Source organism: Dioscorea cayenensis, chromosome 17 (genome assembly GCF_009730915.1).
Source record: "Dioscorea cayenensis subsp. rotundata cultivar TDr96_F1 chromosome 17, TDr96_F1_v2_PseudoChromosome.rev07_lg8_w22 25.fasta, whole genome shotgun sequence".
NCBI classification, from domain to species: domain Eukaryota; kingdom Viridiplantae; phylum Streptophyta; class Magnoliopsida; order Dioscoreales; family Dioscoreaceae; genus Dioscorea; species Dioscorea cayenensis.
In genome coordinates this window covers 21,622,142-21,645,939 of record NC_052487.1, presented here as the reverse complement: position 1 = coordinate 21,645,939, position 23,798 = coordinate 21,622,142, and the positions used below count along the sequence as shown (strand labels likewise).

Here is a 23,798-nt window from a genome sequence, read left to right as displayed (position 1 = left end):
CTAAAAACTTGGAGCAGATGTCAACATTATTGTATTCTTTATACTTGAATTTTTTTTATTGTTTTTTTATTGTTTAACAATCTCTCCCAAAGGTCAAAGCATGAACCAATCATTGTTTTAATTAATGCAATATTATTTAATCATCCTTCCTAATTATTAATGCAATAATAATATGATTTTTTTATTAAATAAATATTAAATATTTTGGGAAGTTGCATCAAAGTTTTTCCAATATTTAATAATGAATAATCTATTTGAGATGAGTCACCCATGGATATATGCTTTCAAATCAAAACCTCCAACTTTTATAATGTCGGTTACGAATTGTAATTCAAAAATTTAGTTTATTATGCATATATATATATATAATTTTAGGAATGAGCTAAAATTACTCCTTCCGATCTTGATAATCCAAATTTTATAAAAAATTATATTAATTTTTTAAAATTACTATGCAGTTGAAATATGATTTATTAAAAATTATAAAAAATATTAGATATGAAAAATAAATTTTAAAAAACAATATTTAATACTTTATAAATTTTAAAAAAAACTAGAGTTGGTATAGAACAAGTTCATATTAACCTGGACCATTTTATCTTGTACTCCCTTATTTTTTTTATCTATCATGAATAACAGAATCTCACATAATAAGAAAGTTAGTTATTTCACATAATTTAATAAAAAATTAGTTATTTTTTCATAATTACCCTTAATTTATATCTTTCACATTTCTCTCCCATATTAAATTTCAAGAATAGAATTGAATAGAGTGTTAGGGTAATTTTGGAAAAAAATAATAAATGCTTCTTGATGTTAAAAAATGACCGATAAAAGGGAACATGGGTTTATAGCAAATAAAAAAAAAACAGGCGTAAGAGATACATACGTCTTAGATTTTTTATAAAAATAAATAAATTACATATATTAAAATTAAACTATTTAATTTATATTTAAATCATACACATGAGTTTAAAGCTTTTTTCTATGTATTTGATATGGAATCATTTAGTTCACCCCCTAACCTATATAGAATCTTAATCACAATCAGAATTAGTATTGAGATATCACATAACATGATCATATCCACGTGCCGCGCGCGCACACACATATGTATATATATATATACACCGGCTAAAAAAGATAAATTAAATATGTATTTTTTTATTTGATATAGTGAAAATCACAAATGCATTAAAAAAAATCAAAAGAATATAAATGGACAAATAAGAAACAAACAAACCAACAAAATAAGACAACAACCAAGACGACAAACATGCATTTGTTGGTTCATTAACTTATTATTATTATTTTATTTTTTTAAATAAATAAACCAAAATTATTACAAGAGCATTAGCTCGTTATCTCTCCACAAGCATTCAAAGCCTTAGCTAAGACTTTGAGGTTCCACAAAATTCAGTCAAATTTTTTTATCAAATTATTATATTAATTATCACCGATCGATCACTTTCTCTTGTTCTTGAACCAGAGAAAAAGTGCTTGCTTTGTTAATGCCCCACCATGCAAAAGTTCCGTTGTTGTAGCTTTTGCAATCCTACGTCATGGCATGCACAACTGAAGAAGATTTTTTCTTGTTGAAGGGTTGAAAGTTAACACTGATGAAAACTAGGAAGTCATGAGATGGCTTTGCTATTCAAAAGCAGGAAATTAATGGCCTTGAAAATGAACTTTAATTTAGTAGTTGGTTGAGTTTTATCTTATTTAACTTTGATTATATATATATATAATTTGAATGTACAATTGTCTTGTTACTCTTGTCTCTTATGGGACCTTTGTACTTTTTCTTTTATCATATTGTAAATAATCTTGTTTGCAGATTGCTTTATGATCGTACATCTATTGCTCACGCTACCTGACGCGGGTCCCTCGTGGAAAAAAATAATAGCTCACTTCTCCAAAATCAGAAAAATTCTTGGGAGATTTCAGAACTATTATAATCGCAAGCACATCCGTCACTCGCTTATCCCTTTAACAATCTCTAAAATGGGGACACTTATCGCTTATTAGTAAAAAAAATTGTGGTTTATATATATATATATATATATTAGAAATATTTTGAAATATTGAAATGCACTTGGTATTTAAGGTATATTTGATGCGTTTAGAATTAATAAATTATTATTTATACTGTTTTCTATGTTGTAGAATATTATTATATAGTAAATAAGCCTATCATGCACGGACCAAACCTTTGACCTTTGACCATTAAATGGAGAGAGAAATAAAATATCAATTTTACCGTTGTGGGAGTATATATGATGTAGTGGCAAAGATTTCTTTGCACACTTTAATGTCCCTTTGCTACTCCATTCAATCTTATTGTTTGTATGTTAGATAATAATAATAATCTTGTTAACTTGCTATTCTATATTCAGTAACACGCAAGTCTATATAATCAATAAAAGCGTTACATGAATATGGAAGAGTAATGTAATTATTTGATTTATTTAATATAATTTAATTTATTACCTTCTTTTCTCTAATTATCTTCTATCCTCATATGAACTATGATTTTATTTTATTATTTTATTTCTTAGCATAGTTGAGATTTGACATATGGAAATCGTTCTAGTAGTTTTTATTATTATTATTATTATTATTATTATTATTATTATTATTATTATAAATACGACAAGCACAATAGGACATGTGCATTGATTGGGAATTGATCATATGGGAGGTGCACTTTCATCCGGTGATACAGAGTTTGGGTTATTGATCAACATTCAAAACTATGGTCTGGTCATCACCACTACGCCTAGTAAAATTTAAACTTTTCACACTAATACCTTTTTTCAGTGAACCCAATATATTGAGTATGAATCATTTAGGAAGTGGATTATTATTCTAAACCATGGTTTTGAAAATGGACTCTCATTTAATTAGTGGTTGAGTTTTAATTAATCAAGTTCATTTGACTGATCAACACAACCTCTCATTTGAAAAAGTGTTGTACTTGTTAGTGTCATTATGGAGATATTTTCTTGATGGAGTTGTTGATATATATTTGTATTAATTTGTTGTTGGCTTTATTAACAATCTAGAGATAATTAGTGAAAACGTATTAGGACATCCACTACACCAATTCATAGTTTTAGAAACACTTTTATAGAGGTGGTTATTACAAACCGTCTCCCTATTGTGTTATAAATTTTTTTAAAATAAATTACAGCCGGTTTTAAAAACCCCCACAAAATAAAAAAAAAACAACTCTCTCTCACTCTCTCTCTCTCTCTCAATCACCACTCACACACACACACACACACACCTCTCTCTCGCACGATCTTCGTCGCCCCTGCCCTGCCCCCGCCCCTGCTGCACCGCTGCCCCGACGATCGCCGCACCGCACCGCCGGACGATCTTCGCCGCCCTGCCCCGCCGCACCGACGATCACCGCACCGTACCACACCGCCACACCACCGCCGGTGAATTCCAACCATCGCGCCGACAATCACCTCCACTGATAACGGAGTTGGTTATGTTAGAATTTTCCGTTACGGTGTTGTTTAAGTGGACTCCTTCGCGGTGGTCGTGCTAGCTCTTCATCCCCCCTATATATACTCACTTTCACTAACCGCCCCATTTCTCCATCTCTCTCTTTTCCAGGGTTTCAGGTGATCTTAATTCCCAGAGATGTTTTGCTAATTTTTCATGCCATTTCTTGCTTTTTGATCATTATCAATTAGAGCTTTTGCTAATTTTTGGATTCGATCAAACCCTTCCATTCATGACCTTCATCGGAGCTCAAGAGCCCACTGGTCGTTCCTGGTGAGATCCCGATCCTTCTCTTTTTCATTCAATCGGTTTTGGAACCTCCTCAGCAATGGTTGAATTTTGATTGCTTTCGAGGTCCATGAATCCATTTATTTTCTCCACTCGTAGGGTTTTAGGAATCTTTCGATTTGATCTCAGGATTTAATGAGAAATTGCTGAATTTCTGTAGATGTATGTGTTCCAAATTATTATTGGGATTATGGAGATCAGTTTTTCAATTTGCTTAATTTTTATTGGCCTCATCTTCCAGTAATTCCTTTTGCGTTTGGTGGGGAATTGGGAGCAATGTGAATGTTCGTGTCTTAGCAAATCCAGTATTAAGGTTAGGGTTTTACGGAAACACCTCGAGTTGCATCAGTTTGTTTCGAATTTTTGAGTATTTTCTTTAACTACATGAATGGCTTCTTGACAGTGCACGAGATGGGGATATTGGGCCATGCTCTGGCTGCTTTTTTGAGTAGGTTCTATATGGCAATCGAAGTTGCATCCAGAAGTAGAGAACATGTTGGCTTGCATAAATGCATCCTTTATTTGTTTGCCTTCTCAATGTCTAGTTTTGACATCCATTGAGCATTCTAGTTAGATACTTCTGTCTACTTTGTTTCTACCAACCCAGAATCATCCTTTAATCCACTCTCAAAGGATGTCAAATAAAGAATTTATTAATGGTTTATATTGGTATTTGTTTCTTATTTAAAGAATAAGATATCCTTAAAGCTATACAGCTTGTATTTTACTTGTGTTATTTTGAATGTCTTCTGCATGAGGAGAGAATCAGTATCATGATTTTAGGCAAAGTGTGAATTGCAAGATTAACTAAACTATAACACAAGCTTGAAATGGAATTATTAGAGTTGGTACTCTAGGAGAGCAAATCAAGCTTATTTGGACGGTAATTCAAGAATTCAGGCACTTCTAATAATTATTAAGAAAAATTGAGTGAGAAGGTAGCTTTGTAACTTATGGATTGAAAAATAGTTGTTTCATTACTTTTTGCTGGCATTGCTTTTTATAGCATGCTAAGTTGTAATTAATTAGTTTTTGTTTGTCACGTGTTTTCGTGGCCTTTTTGAAGATGGAGAGTGCTACTAGATTACTTCAAACATAAAGGCAATTCAAATATAGCCAATTGTTATCTTTTAAACTGCGATATGTTTTCTTGTTTCTTAGCTACTTATATTTATTCATCCTTTCTAAATCCTGAAAAGATATGTTTATTGTTAAATATTGAACCATGCATGTGAAATTTAGACAGAAATTGCGCTTTTAGTCATGCAAAAAAATGGGTTTGTTTATTATTATTATTATTATTATTCCATATTTTATCAAATAAAGCTTTTGCTGAATGAAATATATATTTTGAAAAATATAAATTTGATCCAAAGAAAATGCCACGAAAGACATGTGCAAATCTATTCTTTCAATAGATTCCTGCCTGATGGTCTGAAAATGAAGGCCATATACCATGTTTTTAATATTGACTTGAGCTGGTTCAGTGCAGGCAACAAATGCTCCCCTTTTTTCCAACTGCTGATACACCTGATAGTATTATCATCAACAGTTTTCAGCGCAACTCCCCTGCTACTGTCACCAGCGGTGAGCCAAGTTATAGATGATGAGGATGATGGTAGGATTTATAATAGTATGATTAATTACACAAGTGTTCTTGAATGAAACTTTTGATACAATTAACCTTTTCCATTATATATATTTTGTAATAACTACATCATGCATGCATATCAACTATCTTGAAAATGATCAAGGTACCCTTACTAATGATCTTTCATCCACATTTTCTAATCCTCGTTGTGTAGGGCTGTTGGTACATGAGATGGGTTATTAGAAGCATGGTAGACGGAAGTTGGCCAGACCCTTCAGGAAGCAACACAAACAATGGAACTCGTCTTGTTAGAGCAATCCAGAATTTCCAAATCAAATTAAATTCCAAGCTCCAAGAGCTGAGGAAAGGCCTAGTAATGAAGGTTCTTTTCTTCTTACTAGGTTTTTATTGTGCGGCCGCATTTGCAACAGTTATAGGGCAAACAGGTGACTGGGACATTCTCTTTGCTGGCATTGCTGTCGTTGTGGTCAAGGCCATTGGTGCTCTCATGTACAGAGCTTCTTTCCATATACTGGACAAACTCAAAAGCCTCATCGCATTTTTTTCAACTATTGGAAGGCAGATCTTTCCCTGGGGTTGTTCTTAGATGCTCAAGTATGAAGTGGATACTTTTCTTTGAATCTTACAGCCCATTTCAAATCCAATTTGATATATACTCCAATTTCTGCAGGTACATCTTCCAGCCCATTTCAAATCCAATTTGAATTGCTTGAGGAAGATGAGCAGATAATGGACTTCATTACGAATGGCTGCAAATTTTTGCTTGACATCTCTTCATCAGGTTCACATTTTTTTACTGCAATACTACTAATTTCCTCATGATAACACTTTTTTTGAAATATTATCAAGTATCTCGTTATGATTTTTCAGCCAATTCTGGGTTGCACGTTTTTTATTTCTTGGCCAATTCTATACTGAATGAAGTTCTTTTTTGTCAATTCAAAAAGGGGAAACCCGGGGCATTCTCACCTAAAAAGACCTACAAAGTTTCTAAAGAACTATAAAACAAGCATGTTGTTCTTGGACTATCTTGAAGGTATTTTTCAATTCACACTGAAATCAGATTTCTTGTTCTTTTTAGAATGTTCTAGTACCATTTTTTCAATAGTTTAATTCATGAATTTGAGCTTTGTAAGATTTTTGGGGTAATTTAGGATATACTAAATTTCTCCTGTCTCATTGTTATGAAACTCAATTAGGCTAAACAATGCTGGTATGTGATAGTTGTCAAAGTGATTTCTTCCATTAGGCTGTAATTGAGTCGAGCTTAATTGGCTTAAGGTCAGCTCAAGCTCGGTCAAAATTGGTTACATTGAGTTTTTTTTTTAATATTCAATTCTAACTTCAATAACTTGACTTTGGGTTGGTTTAGCTTAAAATTGAGATGAGTTCAAGCTTGCCAAGCCAAAAGCTCATTTAAAGCTGGACTTATGTATTAAGCAATAAATATTATGCTTCATGCACTATGTGCATTTTTTGTTTCCTAACATTAAATCATCTGTGAAGGTTAGTGTACATCCAGATCAGCAGTTACTAAATTTCGGTCAGCACCTATATATGTAGACTTTATGAGGCAGTGGAATGTTGGTGTTTATTTCTCACTGAGGTACTTATATGGAACATAGTTGTAGAGAGAGTTCCCTTTCAGTGGCCTGCATCAATTGATTCAATTATACCAGTTTTCAGGAAATTGCGGGCACTTTGGATTCTGTCCTTACAGTTGGTAGTATTACGTTTGTTGATGATTTAAAATGACAATGGAGGGAAAGACCATAAGCTCCTGATGAGGCAAAAGCGTTGTCTTGATGGAAAGTTTGAGATCCTGCTGGAATGAAAAATGTGATTGTTTTTTTCTTCTACTGATAAGTTCCTTAGATTGTCTTTGCAACTTATTTCGAGGTCAGTGGTGCTGCATTGTTAGCTTCATATTTTCGAATATGTAAAATTCTTAATTAAATATATGAACTTACTCTATTTGAAAACAGGCTCTCAAGTTGGTTGTCTTCTGGTCTGGAAGCTCGGAAAGCACACCATTTGAGCTCAAATTCTACAACAAACTCGGCACATGGCAAGCTGAGCCTGGCGTTGTTGGTCAGGCTGTCATCACCGCTGTCAAGGTCTCTACATCTGTTTTCTATCTATTAATTTTTTGGATGATCTTAAAATGTGATTCTTCTTGTTATTGAATGAAATTGTCTGTTTTTTCCTCTTCTTTTACTTGAATGCAGGCAGGCTACAGGCATATTGATTGTGCACAGACTTATGGAAATGAGAATGAGGTATATTAATAATATGTTTATGTGTGGATTATTTTCTTAATTATATATGACCATGATGGTTTTGAGTGACTAGCTTGACAGTTGAGCCTAAAGTTTTTAATGAAGTCATTTATTTAGTCATTTGAGCTTAGATATTCTTTGATATGATTTCTGGTGATCTTAGATTGGTTTGGCTTTAAAAAAGCTGTTTGATGATGGAGTGGTGAAACGTGAAGTACTATTTATAACCTCCAAACTTCGGTTTGTTTCTTTCCATGCTCATAAATTCATTTGATCGTATGCAAGTTCATGTAATAGCATCAAGATTAGTTTGCAGGTGTGGTGATCATGATCCAGAAGATGTACCAGAGGCACCGGAAGCAACCTTGAAAGACTTACGACTTGACTATCTAGATCTTTATCTGGTACTACTTTCTCAATAGCCAGAACTTTTGGTTTTGCATGATTGATCAACAACATTTAGCTATGAAGATTCATGTTATTAATGTATATATGTTATATTGGCATCATAAGCCATCCAGAGTTGATATAGTTTTTTTCCCTTAATTAATTCTTTGACCATTGTTTAACCACAGCATGCTGCCATAGTGATCTATACGATGAGATAGTTACACACATGACCTTTTTGAGTTAGATGAAGATATTCCTTATATCATATGATGAGATTATCTGATCTTGAAAGTAATTAATTTTCTTAATGTGGTTTACATGTTCTTGGTCAATCTTTTTGCTTTAAAGAGCTGTTCTTTCTCGCAGGTTTGATAGTGTAAGCTCCAACATGCACATTGACAAGGTCTAATTTGATGATCCACTCATGTTGGTGAGAGATTTATACTAAATGCAGTGCACTACTCTTACTGCCACATTCTGTTTTCAAGCTGGAGTTGCTACTAACTACATCCGTGTGGATGACATTTTGAGGTGTTTTGCTTCATATGTGAAAATTTTATCTGTATTACATTATATAGGCAATAAAAGAGCTGTGTTTGATTATCAGAAACTCTGCTGAGTTGATGAAATACAAATTTCAAATCAATTATTTTTCTTTTTGTTCTAAAGGTGTTAGAAATGATCAAGTGAAACTTGGTTGCCTGTCAATTTTTTTTGTTTTTGTTTTTGTTTTGTTTTGTTTGTTTTGTTTGTTTTTTGTGAAAAATGGAATTTAATTAAAATGTGAGTTTTTTAAATGATTAAAAGTAGGGTTTTAATTGATTAATTAATATATATTTAATTAAAAATTAATTATTAGGCATGTTTTTGAGGTGGTTATAACCGTCTCTATAACTATAACTAGAGTTTTAAAATTTTAATTGTAGAGGTGGTTATAACCATCTCTAAAAGTATTAGGGTTTTAAACTTTTATTAATGGTAGAGGTGGTTATAACCACCTCTAAAACTATAACTTAAAATTTTAATGATAGAGGCGGTTTTTAACCGACTCTAAAAAAATATGAGTAAATTTTTAGTTAATTATAGAGGCGGTTATAACCGCCTCTAAAAACTATAACTTAAAAATTTTTAATGGTAGAGGTGGTTATAACCGCCTCTAAAAAAATATAAGTGTTGTGAAAATCTTGTTAATTGTAGAGGCGGTTATAACCACCTCTAAAACTAGTTTTAAAATTTTAATTTTAGAGGCGGGTATAACCGCCTCTAAAAACCGCTTCCTTAGTTATTACTTTACCCCAACGGTTGTATCAAACCGGCTCTAAATTCTAGAGCCGGCTTAATACGAGCCGGTTTAGAGACGGTGAAAAAAATTCACCACTAAAGCTATAGAGGCGGTTTTAACCGCCTCTATAGATCATGAAAACCGCCTCTAAAGCTCTTTTTCAGTGTAGTGATCCTACCTGTACAAAAAATAATTCGAGCACTCATTATCGTGACCGTGGTCAGACTTTGGAGTACACTCTAAATATAACGTGATAAGATACAAAGATCAACGATATATGCCAACGATCTTCAGGTTTATTGGTACACGGGTTACCGATAGAGTTTTTACCGAGTGGTGAGAGTTCGATTCTCAGCTGATGACACATTTCTGAGAGTTGTGAATAGTAGTTGTGTATGGGTGGTTTCTGCATCCACATGAGCGTGGCCCGTCCCCATTTATTCTACTGAGACTCACTACACCAATTTTCAATTTTAGAAGCAGTTTATTAGAGGGGGTTTTTAAAAACCGACTCCATAATTATGTTTTATTTTTTTTTATTAAACTATACAACCGGTTTACAAAAACCCCCTCAAATTAAAAAAACCCTCTCTCTCTCCTACTCTCTCTCTCTCTCTCTCACTTACACGCCGCCGGGTGTTGATCTTCGCCGCATCGCCGTGCTGCCGAGCACTCACTCACACGATCGCCGCCAGGCGCTAATCTTCGACGCACCGAAGCACCGCCGCCAGTGAGTCCTAAACCCCTCAGTCTTCCCTTCATTCCCTCCGGTCTCCGGCCGATGTTGAGGCGCCGGAATTGGTTTTTTTTCCTTTTGCCCTTAGATTTCTAGGTTTTAATATACCTTTCTCGGCCTTTTGGCTAAGATCAAGTGTAGTGATTCTAGGTTTTAGATTATGGATAGATTTTTATGAATGTGGTTCTGCATTGCTTCACTGCCGTTGGACCTTCAGCACTCGCCACCGGAGCTTGATCTGAGGAAAACCTGCTGGCCATGATCGGGATCTCTCTCTCTCGAGAAATCTAAGCTTCTTTTGAGGAATTTTTTCAGGTTTTCTGAAATTATTTTGATAATTGGGGATTTTTTTCTTTTATTTATTTTTATTTTGAGAGATCTAAGCGTTTGTAGAGCCATTTTCATTTGTTTGAAAATTTTAGCTAGCACTGGGTGTATCTAATTATGGGGGTTTTTCCCTTAATTTTTTTGGGATCTTCTTTGTTGATTTTTATTTTTATTTTTGTTTTTAATAGTGATTCCACTTATTTTTGATCATTTGGTTTCCATTTTTTTGGGGGAGTTGTTTAAAGTTTATCTTGTAATTGAGTGATGTAGTCCCTGATTTTAGTTTTTGAAGGTCTATGCATGGACCTATTGTTAGATCTATGCTTTTTGATATGATTTTTGTAATTGAGTGATGTAGTCCCTGATTTAGTTTTTAATACAGACTTGATTACATTTCTGATCCAGTTGTCAGATATACAAATTACCCATTTCTTGAATCTAATGCTAAGTACCTATTTACTATCTTGAATATGTATAATCTTTTTAACATGCTTGGTCTTTGTTCTCCTTGCTTGTTAAAGAACTTCATTAATTTTCCAGGTTTTTCCCAAAATTGACATAAAGAGGTGATCATCAATCAAGACCTTAAAGTAAATAGAATTTAGGAATAAGTGAAGAATCTAGAAGTTGGCCATTAGTTGTCAGATACAAAGATTACCCATTTCTTTAATCTAATGCTTAGTGCCGATTTACTACTTTCACCGCCTTGAATATGATTTAGAATTTTTTTTTAACATAGTTTGTCTCTGTTTACTATTTCTAATTGCTTATTGAATAACTTCATTAATTTTGATGGTTCCTGAAATTGTCACAAAGATATGATCATCATTCTAAACCTTAATGTAAAGGGAATTTAGCACTAGATGAAGAATCTAAAAGCTGGCCATTATAGAAGTCATCTATGTATAAAGGTAATTTTGGGTTCCACGTCCATCTACGTCGGAAATGCTAATAAATGAGGTGGTCCTGTAAAGGTTCTATGAGATCGGCTTTTTCTTTATATACAAATGTGATCAATTCTCATTGGTGGTATGTTTTGTTTATTAAATTAATCAAGGCATCTCTAGCACTAACTGGGTATTAGATTCTGTGTCTAAAGAACAAGCAATTGATCTCCATGTTCTTTTTTTCCTGTCTGTCAACACTTGTCATCTAGTTTTTGCTTGCCCTGCGATATCGTCTCCAAGACTCAACATGTTTGAAGTTGAACAGATTCTATTTGACCATATGATTTGCAACACTAGTAACAGAACAATCAAAATCTAAGTTCTCTTTTTTGATTTGGATTTATTAAAGTGTTCTCCAATTCAACAAATTGCACAAGAACAAGTACGTGATGGATTGTATGGTTACAATGAAGAACTTTCGCTGTTTTGCTTTCTTTCTTTTTTATCATGGAAGAATACTAAAGATTAATTTAAAGGCAACAAATGTATCCAAAGAGTGGCCTGTAAGTTGTGCAAGTGTTCTAATTCCAAGAGTGAGATTCAGATTTAATACTTATTTGAATTGAGGGTTCTAATGTGCTCTGCCCATATAATGAAAAATATTTCAGGATCATGGAGGGGAAAGTTTTGGAGCGAATGACATTTTACTTGATGAAATTTTATCAGGTCTATATCTTCTCCAGCTTTTTATATCTCAACATCATTATTAACAATAGTCAAGCAGCAAAAAATTTTGTGAAGCTTTTGGGGACTATATTGATAGATGTTATTTTACCAATCTTATTGCAAATATTGTAGGAGATAATGTCGGCTCATTTTTCTTCACCTATGGTTCTTGGAACGGTACATACAGAAGAGAATGAGGTTCATATCCTTGCTTAACACAGAGTTGTCTTGCTTCTTTTCTCGCTTTCTATAATCTCCTTTGGTTGGTGTTGCTGCTGCTATCATAGATTTTTTTGCTTTCTGTGTGTGTTTGTGGAGACATAGAATTCTTTTTATCATTGGGTTAGTAAGTGCATGTGAAACTTCAAATCACAAGTTTGGGCTATTGGCTTATGTAATTTCTATTGATTTAAAACACCTGGTCACATTGCATTTTCTATTGGGAGCTTTGAAACTTTGTAAAGCAAAAATAATCTTTGATAGTTGAGGGTTTTATATGAATCAGGGCCAAAGGGGTTTGAATGATAGCAATCATCGGCAGTTTTAGTAGCCCAAATACTCAGGTTTTTTAATTAAGTTCATTCTGCTAACTTCACTATCATTTGTTGACTTGACACATTAAGGGGAGTAATATCTCAATTATAGATTTTGCTTGCAAAGTTTGTTATGGTCTCTCTCTCTCTCTCTCTATGTATTTACAAGTTTATTTCAATGCTACAGATGATAGGTCAGATGGTTGATAGCTTCTCAAATATCAAAGGTAAGCATTAGAGCACAAAATGTGTCATATGCTTTAAGAGATAACTTTGATTATGAGAAAATTCTTGTTCTCTGCCACATGTATACTTAAAAGTGAATTCTTTATAACTGATAATCTTCCTTATGATTTGAATATCCAGTTACTAATAAATAGTTGTTGGGTATACTCAATTTCCATTGTTAAATTTCAACAGTTGATGAAGAGTGTGGATCATTTCCTTCTGGAGGTGAATGTCTCCAGCAGCAAACAGAAGTAAAGGTTAGATTACTGTTGATTTCTGATATATTCCAGTTCTCATTGAGATACCAATGTACCATTTTCGGTTATAAAAATTGTATTGCTAAATTTTTCCATCAATTTGTAGATTGGAGGAGAAAAAGAAATATAACACAATTTGTTGTCATGCTTTTGCGTGTTTTATCTATATAGAAATTTGTGCTGGATCTGTTTGAGTAAATTATAATTATGCTACAGCCAGTAGATCAGAAAGGTGAAAAACTTACCTGTGAACAACCATCAAGTTGCAGATTTAGAAGAGATGAACATTCAAGGACAACATCTGGTTTCACCACTTGCAGGTTTGTCATGTATAGCCATAAATATTTTTTTACCATGCAGCAGTATTATATTCAAACTTCTGCTGGCTAAAAATTAAATTTAATGACAGCTAGTGAGCATTTAGATAATATTGACAGATCTTCACCACCAAATGTTAATTCAGGAGAAAATGAAAAGGTACAATTTCTCTAAATCTTCTCAGAGCCTGTTTTGCATAATATGATGTTTGAGATCCCTAAATCTAAATCTTCAATGCTTTCTGAATTCACTCTTGTTCAGTTCTTTTCTTTCACCTTTCTTATGAGTTGGAATGGGTACTCAGGTAGTGACCTGCAATACTCAAAATTCAAGTTTTTAGTTGGAATGGATTTTTTTTTTAATGTTTTTGCAGATTTTGGAGAATTCATGGTTAAAGATCAAGAGGGTTGAAGATGAAGATACATGAAGCTTTTTACTTTGTGTAATTAACTCGAAAAATATTTTGTAATGAAAAGTACATAAATAGTGTAAACCTCTTATATTTTGTTATTACTCAAAAAAACATTGCACTTTTAACTCATAACATGTCAATAAAGGTCAATGAAATTGAATTTAAGATATTTTTTTGAATGTAATGAAAAATTTATGTTTTTTTGATTCTGCAGGTTCAACAAATTTATTTATTATTAATAGGAAAAATTAAAAATTGAATTCAATAACAAATTTAGAGATGGTTATAACCACCTCTAAAAAGTATAAACATGGAAGAAATTAATAGCTATAGAGGCGAGTTATAACCGCCTCTTTTCACTATAATTTTTAGAGGTGGTTATAACCACCTCTAAAAACTATTCGAAATTAATGAAAAAAATTAGTAGATATAGAGCGGTTATAACCGCTTCTACCATTTATAATTTTTAGAGGTGATTATAACCGCCTCTAAAGCTATTAAAGAATAATGAAAACTTAGTAGTTATAGAGCGGTTATAACCGCCTCTAAAACTATGAAGGGTAATGAAAACTTAGTATTATAGAGGCGAGTTATAACCGCTCTACTCTTCTTATTAAAAACCGTTTCCATAAATAAAACTTACCCCAACGGTTGATAGAAACCGGCTCTAAACCGGCTTGATACGAGGCGGTTTTAAGGCGGAAAAACCAACACTATATCCCTATGAGGCGGTTATAACCGCCTCTATAGAGCTTTAAACCGCCTCAAAAACACTTTTTTGGTGTAGTGACTTATGCACGTCCCTGAGGTCTCTAGTGGGTTCGCTCCGCTCCTCTTCCCCAAAAAAAAAAAATCAACGATATATGTACCTCTCATTTTAACCAAATGTTTGAATTACATGTCATTACGGAGATGCTTGCTCAAAGGATAAGTACTATATGTTTGTATTTGTTGTTGGCTTTCAAAATCTTATCCTTCTCATTTTGTTGAACTTTTGGGTTTACAGATTAGCGTGATCAACCGGGTACTGCTGTTATATCAAAAGCTTAGAGTTGTGGCTTCATCCAACTGTGACATCGAATGTATATATATAATTTATTGTTGGAGAAAAAAAAATTAGGACAATATAAATAAATGGTGGCAACTACCTTTAGGTATATTGACACCGGATCCCAAAGACCATGCCAGATAAGAACATAAGTATTTGTTGAGTATATGATTAAGTATGATCCATTGTTATGCATGTTCTTGACTTCCATTAAGCTAGAGGCATTTGTCATATACTTATCAATAAATAAATAAATAAATAAATAAATAGTTTTATGGTATAGTCTATTGTTCGGTTCTTTCTCTTAATATACTTTGAGCAATTTATCTATTATTTTTATAAATAATTAAATAAATGTACAATGTGGTCATAAATTAGCACTCCCCCTTTTTCTTATTATTATTATTTATTTATTTATTTATTTATTTTTATTTTTAAAGATAGACAACAGGATGATAATAGAAATTAGAAAATAATCAAAGCATAATTGGTTGCCATTACCTTCTTGGAGCATCTATGTTTGCGGGGGATTATTCATTATATCATTGTTTTATTTTTATTTTTATTTTTTTTAAATAATAGGCATATAATGTCCCTTTTTTTACGATATAAACAAGACTTAAACAAGATCTGAAACCCGGGATGTACTAATATATGTACGATGATGAGAATAAGTATAGAATTTCCGAGTGAGAGATGTATGTAAACAAGACTGAGGGAGCAGATCTAGTAGGGGAGATTTGAACCCATGACCTCCCCTTACACTTTGATGTCATACCATTGCGCTATCCAATGGTTGACTTTCTCACTTTTATTTTAATATAATGATGTTTTATTTAATTTTTTAAAAATTGTCATGTTTTCAATTATCTTCTTTTTATTTGGTTGTTTTTTTTTTATTAATGTATTTGTGGTTCATCCATTTTGTTAAAAAAAAAAAAAATTATCTCCTTCACATAGATCATTCATTATATAGGTGTTATGTTTTCTCATTTTTATTTTAATAAAATTATAATTTATTCAAATATTTTAAAATCATCATATTTTTATTTATGTACTAAATATTTGCATGAGATCATTCATTACATCATCATTTTGTTTTGTTTTATTATTTTATTTTAATAAAATGACAGCTTATTTAAAGTTTTTAAGATCGTAATGTTTTCAGTTATTTTCTAAAATTTTTTGGCGTTTTCAAAATAATTCAATTTAATAAATTAATGATTTATTAATTTTAATCAAAATATATAAATAAATAATGAACCATACATTTGATACTTAATTATATATTTATATTTATTGGGATAAATGGCCTAAACTCTTTTTTTTTTTTTTGAATAAATGGCCCAAACTCTTTTAAAATAAGACCATTAAATATGAATTATAAAGAAGTAGGAAGATTACACAGCTTCAAGGCATGATGTTCCCCTAAATGTAATGAAACTTCTATGAATTTCTTAATTAACAAAATGGATGAACCACAAATAAAAATTGGTTACCAAGTTGATAATACTCAATCCGGATTCATTAAGGGCAGATGTATTGCTGACAATATTATCGCTGCTCAAGAAATTATCTTTAATCTACAAAAAAGGAAATTGCCGGGCCATGCTCTTAAAGTTGATTTCGCGAAAGCTTTTGACACACTAGATTGGGATTTTCTTCTTGAGATTCTAGAAGCTAGAGGTTTTGGAAACCGATGGATCACATGGATACACACCATTCTCAAAATTGCCAAAACTCAAATCCTCATTAATGGAACTATACATGGTTATATTCGCTGCAAAAGAGGTTTGCGACAAGGTGACCCCCTTTCACCTCTTCTCTTTGCCTTAGCAGCTGATACTCTTAGCGCCATGTTCAACCACACCATCTATTCCAAAGTTCTGATTGGAGTTCATCTTGACCAATCTAATAACATTAGTCATTTGCAATACGCTAATGATCTTATCATCTTCTCGGCTGGTGGACCGGAAGACCTTAAAATTATCAAATTAATTCTTTAATTATTTTAAGGCTGCTCAGGTCTCTCAATCAACTATTCCAAAAGTTTCCTATATTCCACCAATTTCGGTTACCAATCGACTTTCTCTTCGGCGAGAATACTTAATTGCAGTCGGGATTATCTCCCCGTCACATACCTGGGAGTCCTCCTTTCTGGTAGACGACACAGAAGGTCTAACTGGACTAAGTTGATTGATTCTGTTCGCACAAGGCTCACACCCTGGAAAGCTATCTACCTTTCGTTGGGGGGTCGTTTAACCCTTATCAACTCCGTTTTATCTTCAATTCCAGTATACTGGATGTCAGTATTCAAACTACTTGCCTGGGTCATTCATGAGATTGACAAAATCAGGAGAAACTTTCTTTGGAAAGGTCCTGACCTGGGTACTAAAGGGATTAGGTTAATCGCTTGGAAGAGAATTTGTCGCCCACGAAGCATGGGTGGCTGGGGAATCCTTGATCTGCAGGAGTTCAACAAAGCTTTACTAGGAAAATGGTGGTGGAAATTCATTACCACAAGGGACTCCTGCTGGTTCAAGATCATCAAAGCCAACTATACCAACAGTGATTTCCCTGGTTTTCTATTCTTACAACCACCAAGAAATAAATCTTTCTTTTGGGCGAGAATTAATACCATTCTACACTCATTCCGTTCCTGCTTAATCAAAGTTATTGGAAATGGAGAAAATACTTTATTCTGGCATGACAGATGGCTGGAGGGCCAATCCCCCTTAAATCGTTAGCCTTCTCTTTTTTTGGACTGCCCTCATCCCTGGATCACTGTAAAACAACTTATACTTACTCTTAACTCCCAGGGTAACCCATTTAGTTCTACTTTAATTAATGATTTTGGTACAATTCTCAATTCTTTCCTTGCTTGTACCAATGATTTTGAAGGCTTCTACTCTTGGCCTTTAGAAAAAAATGGAACCTTCTTTATTAAATCTTTTTACAATTTCTTAATAGATGGAGGTCTTCGAAGCCAACTCTATTCCAAATTCTGGAAAACCAAATCCCCAAGCAAAATCACTCTTTTCTGTTGGCTTGCCTGGGATAACAAAATTCTTACCATTGAAAATTTGTTCAAAAAAGGCTGTAATCCTAACGCCACTGACACATGTATTCTTTGTTACAATAACACAGAATCAGTGGATCACCTATTCTTACACTGCACCTTTTCACTTCGCATTTGGTCTTATTTTAAGTGTTTATCTGCATCTGACTCACTTCCGACCTCAGTTGCAAATATCTGGACCAAATGGATACCTTCTTTAATCTCTACTTCAAGAAACCTTTAGGATATCTGTTTTAGAGCCATCCTCTGGAATGCATGGTTGGAATGCAACAACCGTATCTTTAACCAAACCTGCACATCCTGATCTTTAATTATATTTAAAACTGCTAATATGGCTCTTTCTTGGATTTCTGCAGACTTGGTTCCCCACCAACAGGAAGCTGCAGAGGTTACTCAGAAGATCAAGTGCTCCTTAAACTTCCTGAGCTCCAGATCCACAGACTCCACTGGTGATTTGGCGTCAAACTTGACTCAGGAGTAATTCGCTTCTCCCCTCCCTGAGCAGGCCTGTGTCTCCAGATGGCTGACTTCGCCTTCTTCAGTTCCTCCCTATCTTTTTTTTTGCTTTCCTAGTTCTTTATGTTTGCTGTTTTCCTCATCTCTGGTGAGAACTTCAGTATTTTCCTTCGTTCTTATGTTTATTGTTTCTGTTTTCCTTTTGTACTTTGCTTTCTTTTTCTCTAATAAATTTGTGGTTTATCCATTTTATTCAAAAAAAAAAAAAATCCTCACTATTTTAGAATTTTTTTAAAAATAAACCACAATGAATTAAGAGCAACTCTTCTAGAATTTGCATTATAAAAACTCATAAATTATGAACACTTAAATCATTCAAAATGCACGCATCCAAAATATATCTTTTAATATTTTGTAAAAAGGGTTATTTATAGTCCTCTAAATACTTGTTTTAAAAATTTCTCTTAATACTTACTTAAAAAAAAAGTTGCAACATTCTAAAAATAACAATTAAAAAATAATAGTTGTTCCACAGATTATTATCTCTCATTAGCCTTTATAAATCAATATATGTATCCTTATCAACCATTTTGTTCTATTATATGTATTTTTTTTACAATAATTTGAAAACTATTTAACTTTTAAAATATATAACAAAGAAGTGGATATATCATATTAGCAATCCAAAGAAAGACAATTAAAAATCATGCAATATTTTAAAAGAAAAAAAATCAACAAACAATCTTTCTATTCTCAAACAAATTGAAAATTAATTGTGAAATAAATCATTACCATTTGATTAAAATGCCCACCTAAAGATTCTAAACTCTTTAATTAAAAGCTAAATAACAAAAAAAAAAATCATTTCCATAAAATATATAATATTACACTAAAATATTATATTCTTATATATATATATATATTAACAAAAACGACAAACATCTATTAGCATTTCTATCACATTCGAGTTATTGTCTTGAACATGGCTGTTACGGGGTTTGCACGTATGTGTAATTGTCTTGAACGCATCCTCATCTCGTGGGCGCACATGAGTGGGGTTGCAACATCACTGGAGTTAATTCATTCAACAAAGATTCGAACCTTCACCACTCCGTATGCCACATGGGCTTCTTATATATTTCTTTCGATTCTTTTTACTTGTCCCATTTTAGAGGTTTTTCTTTGGTTTTTTTTTTTTACTTGTCCATTTAAAACATTTGTGAAATATTAAATATTATTTTTCCAAATATACCATTTATATTTAATGTAATTTTACAACTTCCAATAAATTATATATATATATATATATATTGGAAAGGTGAATAAACCACATTCATTCAAACAAACATCCACTAGAAGGGGAAAAAAGAACAACACAAAGAGAGAAAAAACATAAAGATAAAAGATAACGACCAACGCATAAAACTCCCACCGGATGTAGTGACAGGTAGGCAGGCTACTGATGGAGTTCGCCATGCTTGTTGTGCTCCCACTGGCAACGTCATCACATGGTTCCATTAACACCAGACTGCGCCGAACACTACTGATGGAGTTGTCTAAATTTGCTCTTTTAGCATTACGGGCCTCTACTGGATTTCCCTGCTCTTATTTCTTCTTAGAAGATCATAGGTGTGTTCTGCAACAGCGTCTAACCCAATCCAGACAATTGATGGGATTAAGGGGGTTAACTTAACATTGGGCTCCAAGACAAATGGCCCACCCGAGGCAAGCGAGACTTGGGTGAAAATCTCCTTCTCTTGGACACGTGGCTGCACCACATGTGGAAAAGTGTCCAACTTCACATTGCTAGCATCTAAATTTTGTCTCACTTCCATATAGCCACATGACGCCACCACAGCCGCGGGAGTATCCACCTCTGAAATAGTAGCATCCGACGGTTGACCTAAAACTGCTTGGACACATGGCATCACTCCTGATTCGGTGGCCACGGTGAAATAGCTGCCAGTCACAGGGTAGACTACTATCCTTACAACACGTCGGTAGTGGGTAGCATGACTCCTTGTGTTGTCATGTCTCCTTAGAGATAGCACCGAAGATGGAGAACCCGCTGGTTTGACAGGGTAACTAGCATGACTTGACAAAGAACTAACATCCTGACGGTCATCCAAAGCCAACGAGCTAATACCGCTTCCACCATGGCGGGGGCGATCATATTCAAGTGAATCTTCATTATCATTAGGACAACCCAGAGAAATGGGCTCTAAATTAGCCTCCGAGTTTTGCTTGCTGATGGGTGGCCCAATTGGATCAACACTGTTGGTTGTGATTTATATAATACGCTATCGTAAACAAGTAATATAATGACAAGAGAGTATCGTCACATGAGGATTGAGTTTATTAATTACCAAAATCGATAACCCTAATTCTACTTTACTAATGAGGTTGAAAAGATTTAGTTTAGAAAATCTAATTCAAGGACTAGAGAGAGAGAGAGAGAGAGAGAGAGAGAGAGAGAGAGAGAGAGAGAGAGAGAGAGATAAGAGGAAATCAATGTCAAGAGATTCTAGGATTTTCGAGTTCACCTAGACTAATTCCACCTAGATCATCTAATTCAATCAATCAATGTTTGTTTCTTATGTTATCATCAAATTTTCCTAAATTACATATTGATCTTTCTCAAGCATCAATAGCATATTCCACTAGATAAGTTAACATCATCTCTGAGATAACTGTGAACCTATGGAACTCATTAAGCTCTAGAAATTTATAATGATGCATACAACCTCATAAATATTTCTATCTTATGATGATTGTACGATATTTCAACCAAGACCTAATTCAATTATTACCTCTCGGTCTCAAATCAAATTAATAATCACAAGCATTAAGCATAGATTAAAATATCCAACATAGTCTTGAAACAAGCATCGATTAAATTAAACAAAGATGAATCTAGAGTTTCATAGTCTGGCTACATCATAGCCATAGAAAAAGTATTTAGAACATAATAATTGCAAAGTTTGACATATGAATAAGGTTCATAATCAAATAAACAAAGAAAAACTAAAAACTAAAGCCTGGCAATGAATCCACTCCGAATCTTCGCTCCCGGTCTCTTGATCTCCGAAAATCTCCTCTTTCGTCTCAACCCTAGCTCCTTTTATAACATAAAAATCAGGGTAGCTCCTAGGCGCCAAAGACTGTAGCGCCTAGGCGCTATACTTTATGTTTTGCACCTCTTGATGTTGTGGCGCTGCATGCTAGCGCCTAGGCGCTAGATTTTCTGTTTTGCTTGTTCCTTCTTTGTTGAAACTTTGCTCTTCTTCCTCCAATTTTGTGCTTTTTACATGTTCTTCCTTCAAATCATTCTCTTTCTTTCCTACAATGCAATAATAATAAGATTAGGAGTAAAATTGGTTCAAAATGATTCAAATTTAATTTATTTTGAGTTAATGAAGGTCTATAAATTGAGTGCAAATTATACTCATCAAACACGGCCTATTTCTTGAAGGCCAATAGAATCCGAGTTGTCTAAATGAAGGGACCCAAATGAAATCAAAAGGTTTTCTCTATTTTCATTGGGATTTGGCATGCACATGGGAGACACCATATCATGATCCACCAGTTGTGTGCCAAGTGGCGGCTACACATTGGCTACCTTCATGTTATCATTGGAATTTTACATGCACATGGGCGACACAATCTCCTGATCAATCTGTTGTCTGCCAAGTGGCGGCTTCACATTAGCCACCTTCATTTTCTCATTTGAAATTAATTTGCTCATGGGTCACACTATCAAGCTATTCGTCGATATAATCAAGTTGAAGGCATTGACTATCAAGAAACATTTTCACCGGCAAAGGTTACAACACTTCGATGTCTTCTTGTGGTTGCTGCTGCTCGTCATTGGCACATCCACCAATTAGTTCAAAATGGCTTCCTTCATGGTGATTTACATGAAATTGTCTACATGGAACCTCCACCTGGTCTTCATTGACAGGGAGAGAACATTGCATGTCGGCTCAATAAGTCTCTTTATGGACTTAAACAAGCATCGAGGAATTGGTTCTCCACATTTTCAGACACTATTCGGAAGACTGGTTATCAACAATCGAAGGATGATTATTCACTTTTTACCAAAGCTAAAGGTACTTCATTTACAGTGATTCTTATATATGTTGATGACATACTTCTCACAGGAAATGATCTGCATGAAATGAAATGCCTTAAAGAATTCCTTTTCAAATACTTCCGCATCAAAAATCTTGGAAACTTGAAATACTTTTTGGGTATTGAATTCTCACGATCCAAAGAAGGGCATTTTTATGTCATAAAGAAAGTATGCATTAGATATCCTTCAAGATTCGGGACTTTTGGGTGCACATTCCAACAACTTTCCAATGGAGTAAAATTTAAAATCACTCCAACTAATGGAACTTTGCTTAATAATCCAACAAAATATAGAAGATTGGTCGGCGAATTGATCTATTTAACAGTAACAAGACCAGATATTGTCTATTCAGTGCACTTATTAAGCCAATTCATGCAAGAGCCTAGAACATCTCATTGGGATGCTGCTACCCTAATCCTTAAATACATCAAAGGTACGCCTGGTCAACGATTATTATTTTCTTCTAACAACGGTTTGACTTTAAAAACCTTTTGTGATTCGGATTGGGGAGGTTGTCGTGCCACAAGAAGATCAGTTACAGGATATTGCATTTTTCTCAAAAATTCTCTTATATCATGGAAATCCAAGAATCAAGACAATGTCTCTAGATCATCAGCTGAGGATGAATAACGAGCTATTGCTGGTGCATGTTTGGAACTAACTTGGTTATGCTATATATTGCATGACTTGAAGGCTCTTCAGACAGAACTTGCATCACTATTTTGTGATAATCAAGCGGCCATGCACATTGCAGCTAATCCTGTTTTTCATGAACGTACAAAACACATTGAAATAGACTGTCATATTGTATGAGAAAAGATACAAGTTGGAGCAATTAAGCTTTCCTATGTATCTTCAAACTCACAACTAGCGGATATATTTACAAAGGCTTAAGGAAAGGATCAATTTGTGAATTTGCGCAACAAGTTGGGACTTCATGACATTCACTCACCAACTTGAGGGGGAGTATTTGGAAATATCTTATATTGGTAATATTGTATTGATCGTAAATATTTGTTTTCCTTTCCTTACTTCTTTACCTAAATTAGTTTGATTCAAATCCCACAAAAAGGGGATCACAGCTATTGTATAGCCTTAGAATTAGTTTACTATTTTTGTTGTATCTCTATATGTATGCTTTAACATAATCAATAAAACATATCTCTCTTTTCTCACTGCTACCTCCTTTTTATTTTACAAAGTTTGACCCATAATTTGAGGCATGCAACCCCAATCGACCGTTGGGGTTACAGTTGAGACTGGCGGTCTATTTTTCTAGCAATGGACAACAG

General features: G+C 33.7%; 2 protein-coding genes and 2 long non-coding RNA genes across 4 annotated transcripts; all 4 read left to right on the top strand.

The window, feature by feature from the left end:
• The first annotated feature begins 3,720 nt into the window (after window positions 1-3,720).
• Window positions 3,721-6,002, top strand: LOC120281288 (uncharacterized protein ycf20-like). The gene is made up of 5 exons (XM_039288149.1): window positions 3,721-3,789; window positions 4,046-4,117; window positions 4,208-4,252; window positions 5,297-5,391; window positions 5,610-6,002. The coding sequence occupies exons 3-5, from the start codon at window positions 4,216-4,218 to the stop codon at window positions 6,000-6,002; spliced, it is 525 nt and encodes a 174-aa protein (XP_039144083.1). The 5' UTR covers window positions 3,721-3,789; window positions 4,046-4,117; window positions 4,208-4,215.
• A 386-nt stretch (window positions 6,003-6,388) lies between these two features.
• On the top strand, window positions 6,389-7,167 carry LOC120281330. The gene is made up of 3 exons (XR_005542536.1): window positions 6,389-6,452; window positions 6,923-7,022; window positions 7,096-7,167. It is a non-coding gene; the product is annotated as an uncharacterized LOC120281330 (long non-coding RNA).
• A 79-nt stretch (window positions 7,168-7,246) lies between these two features.
• Window positions 7,247-8,745, top strand: LOC120281287 (NADPH-dependent aldo-keto reductase, chloroplastic-like). The gene is made up of 7 exons (XM_039288148.1): window positions 7,247-7,255; window positions 7,292-7,315; window positions 7,402-7,533; window positions 7,645-7,695; window positions 7,859-7,935; window positions 8,012-8,099; window positions 8,452-8,745. The coding sequence occupies exons 1-7, from the start codon at window positions 7,247-7,249 to the stop codon at window positions 8,455-8,457; spliced, it is 387 nt and encodes a 128-aa protein (XP_039144082.1). The 3' UTR covers window positions 8,458-8,745.
• Window positions 8,746-13,297: 4,552 nt separating this feature from the next.
• Window positions 13,298-13,792, top strand: LOC120281417. The gene is made up of 3 exons (XR_005542565.1): window positions 13,298-13,381; window positions 13,471-13,538; window positions 13,753-13,792. It is a non-coding gene; the product is annotated as an uncharacterized LOC120281417 (long non-coding RNA).
• The last annotated feature ends 10,006 nt before the right edge of the window (window positions 13,793-23,798 follow it).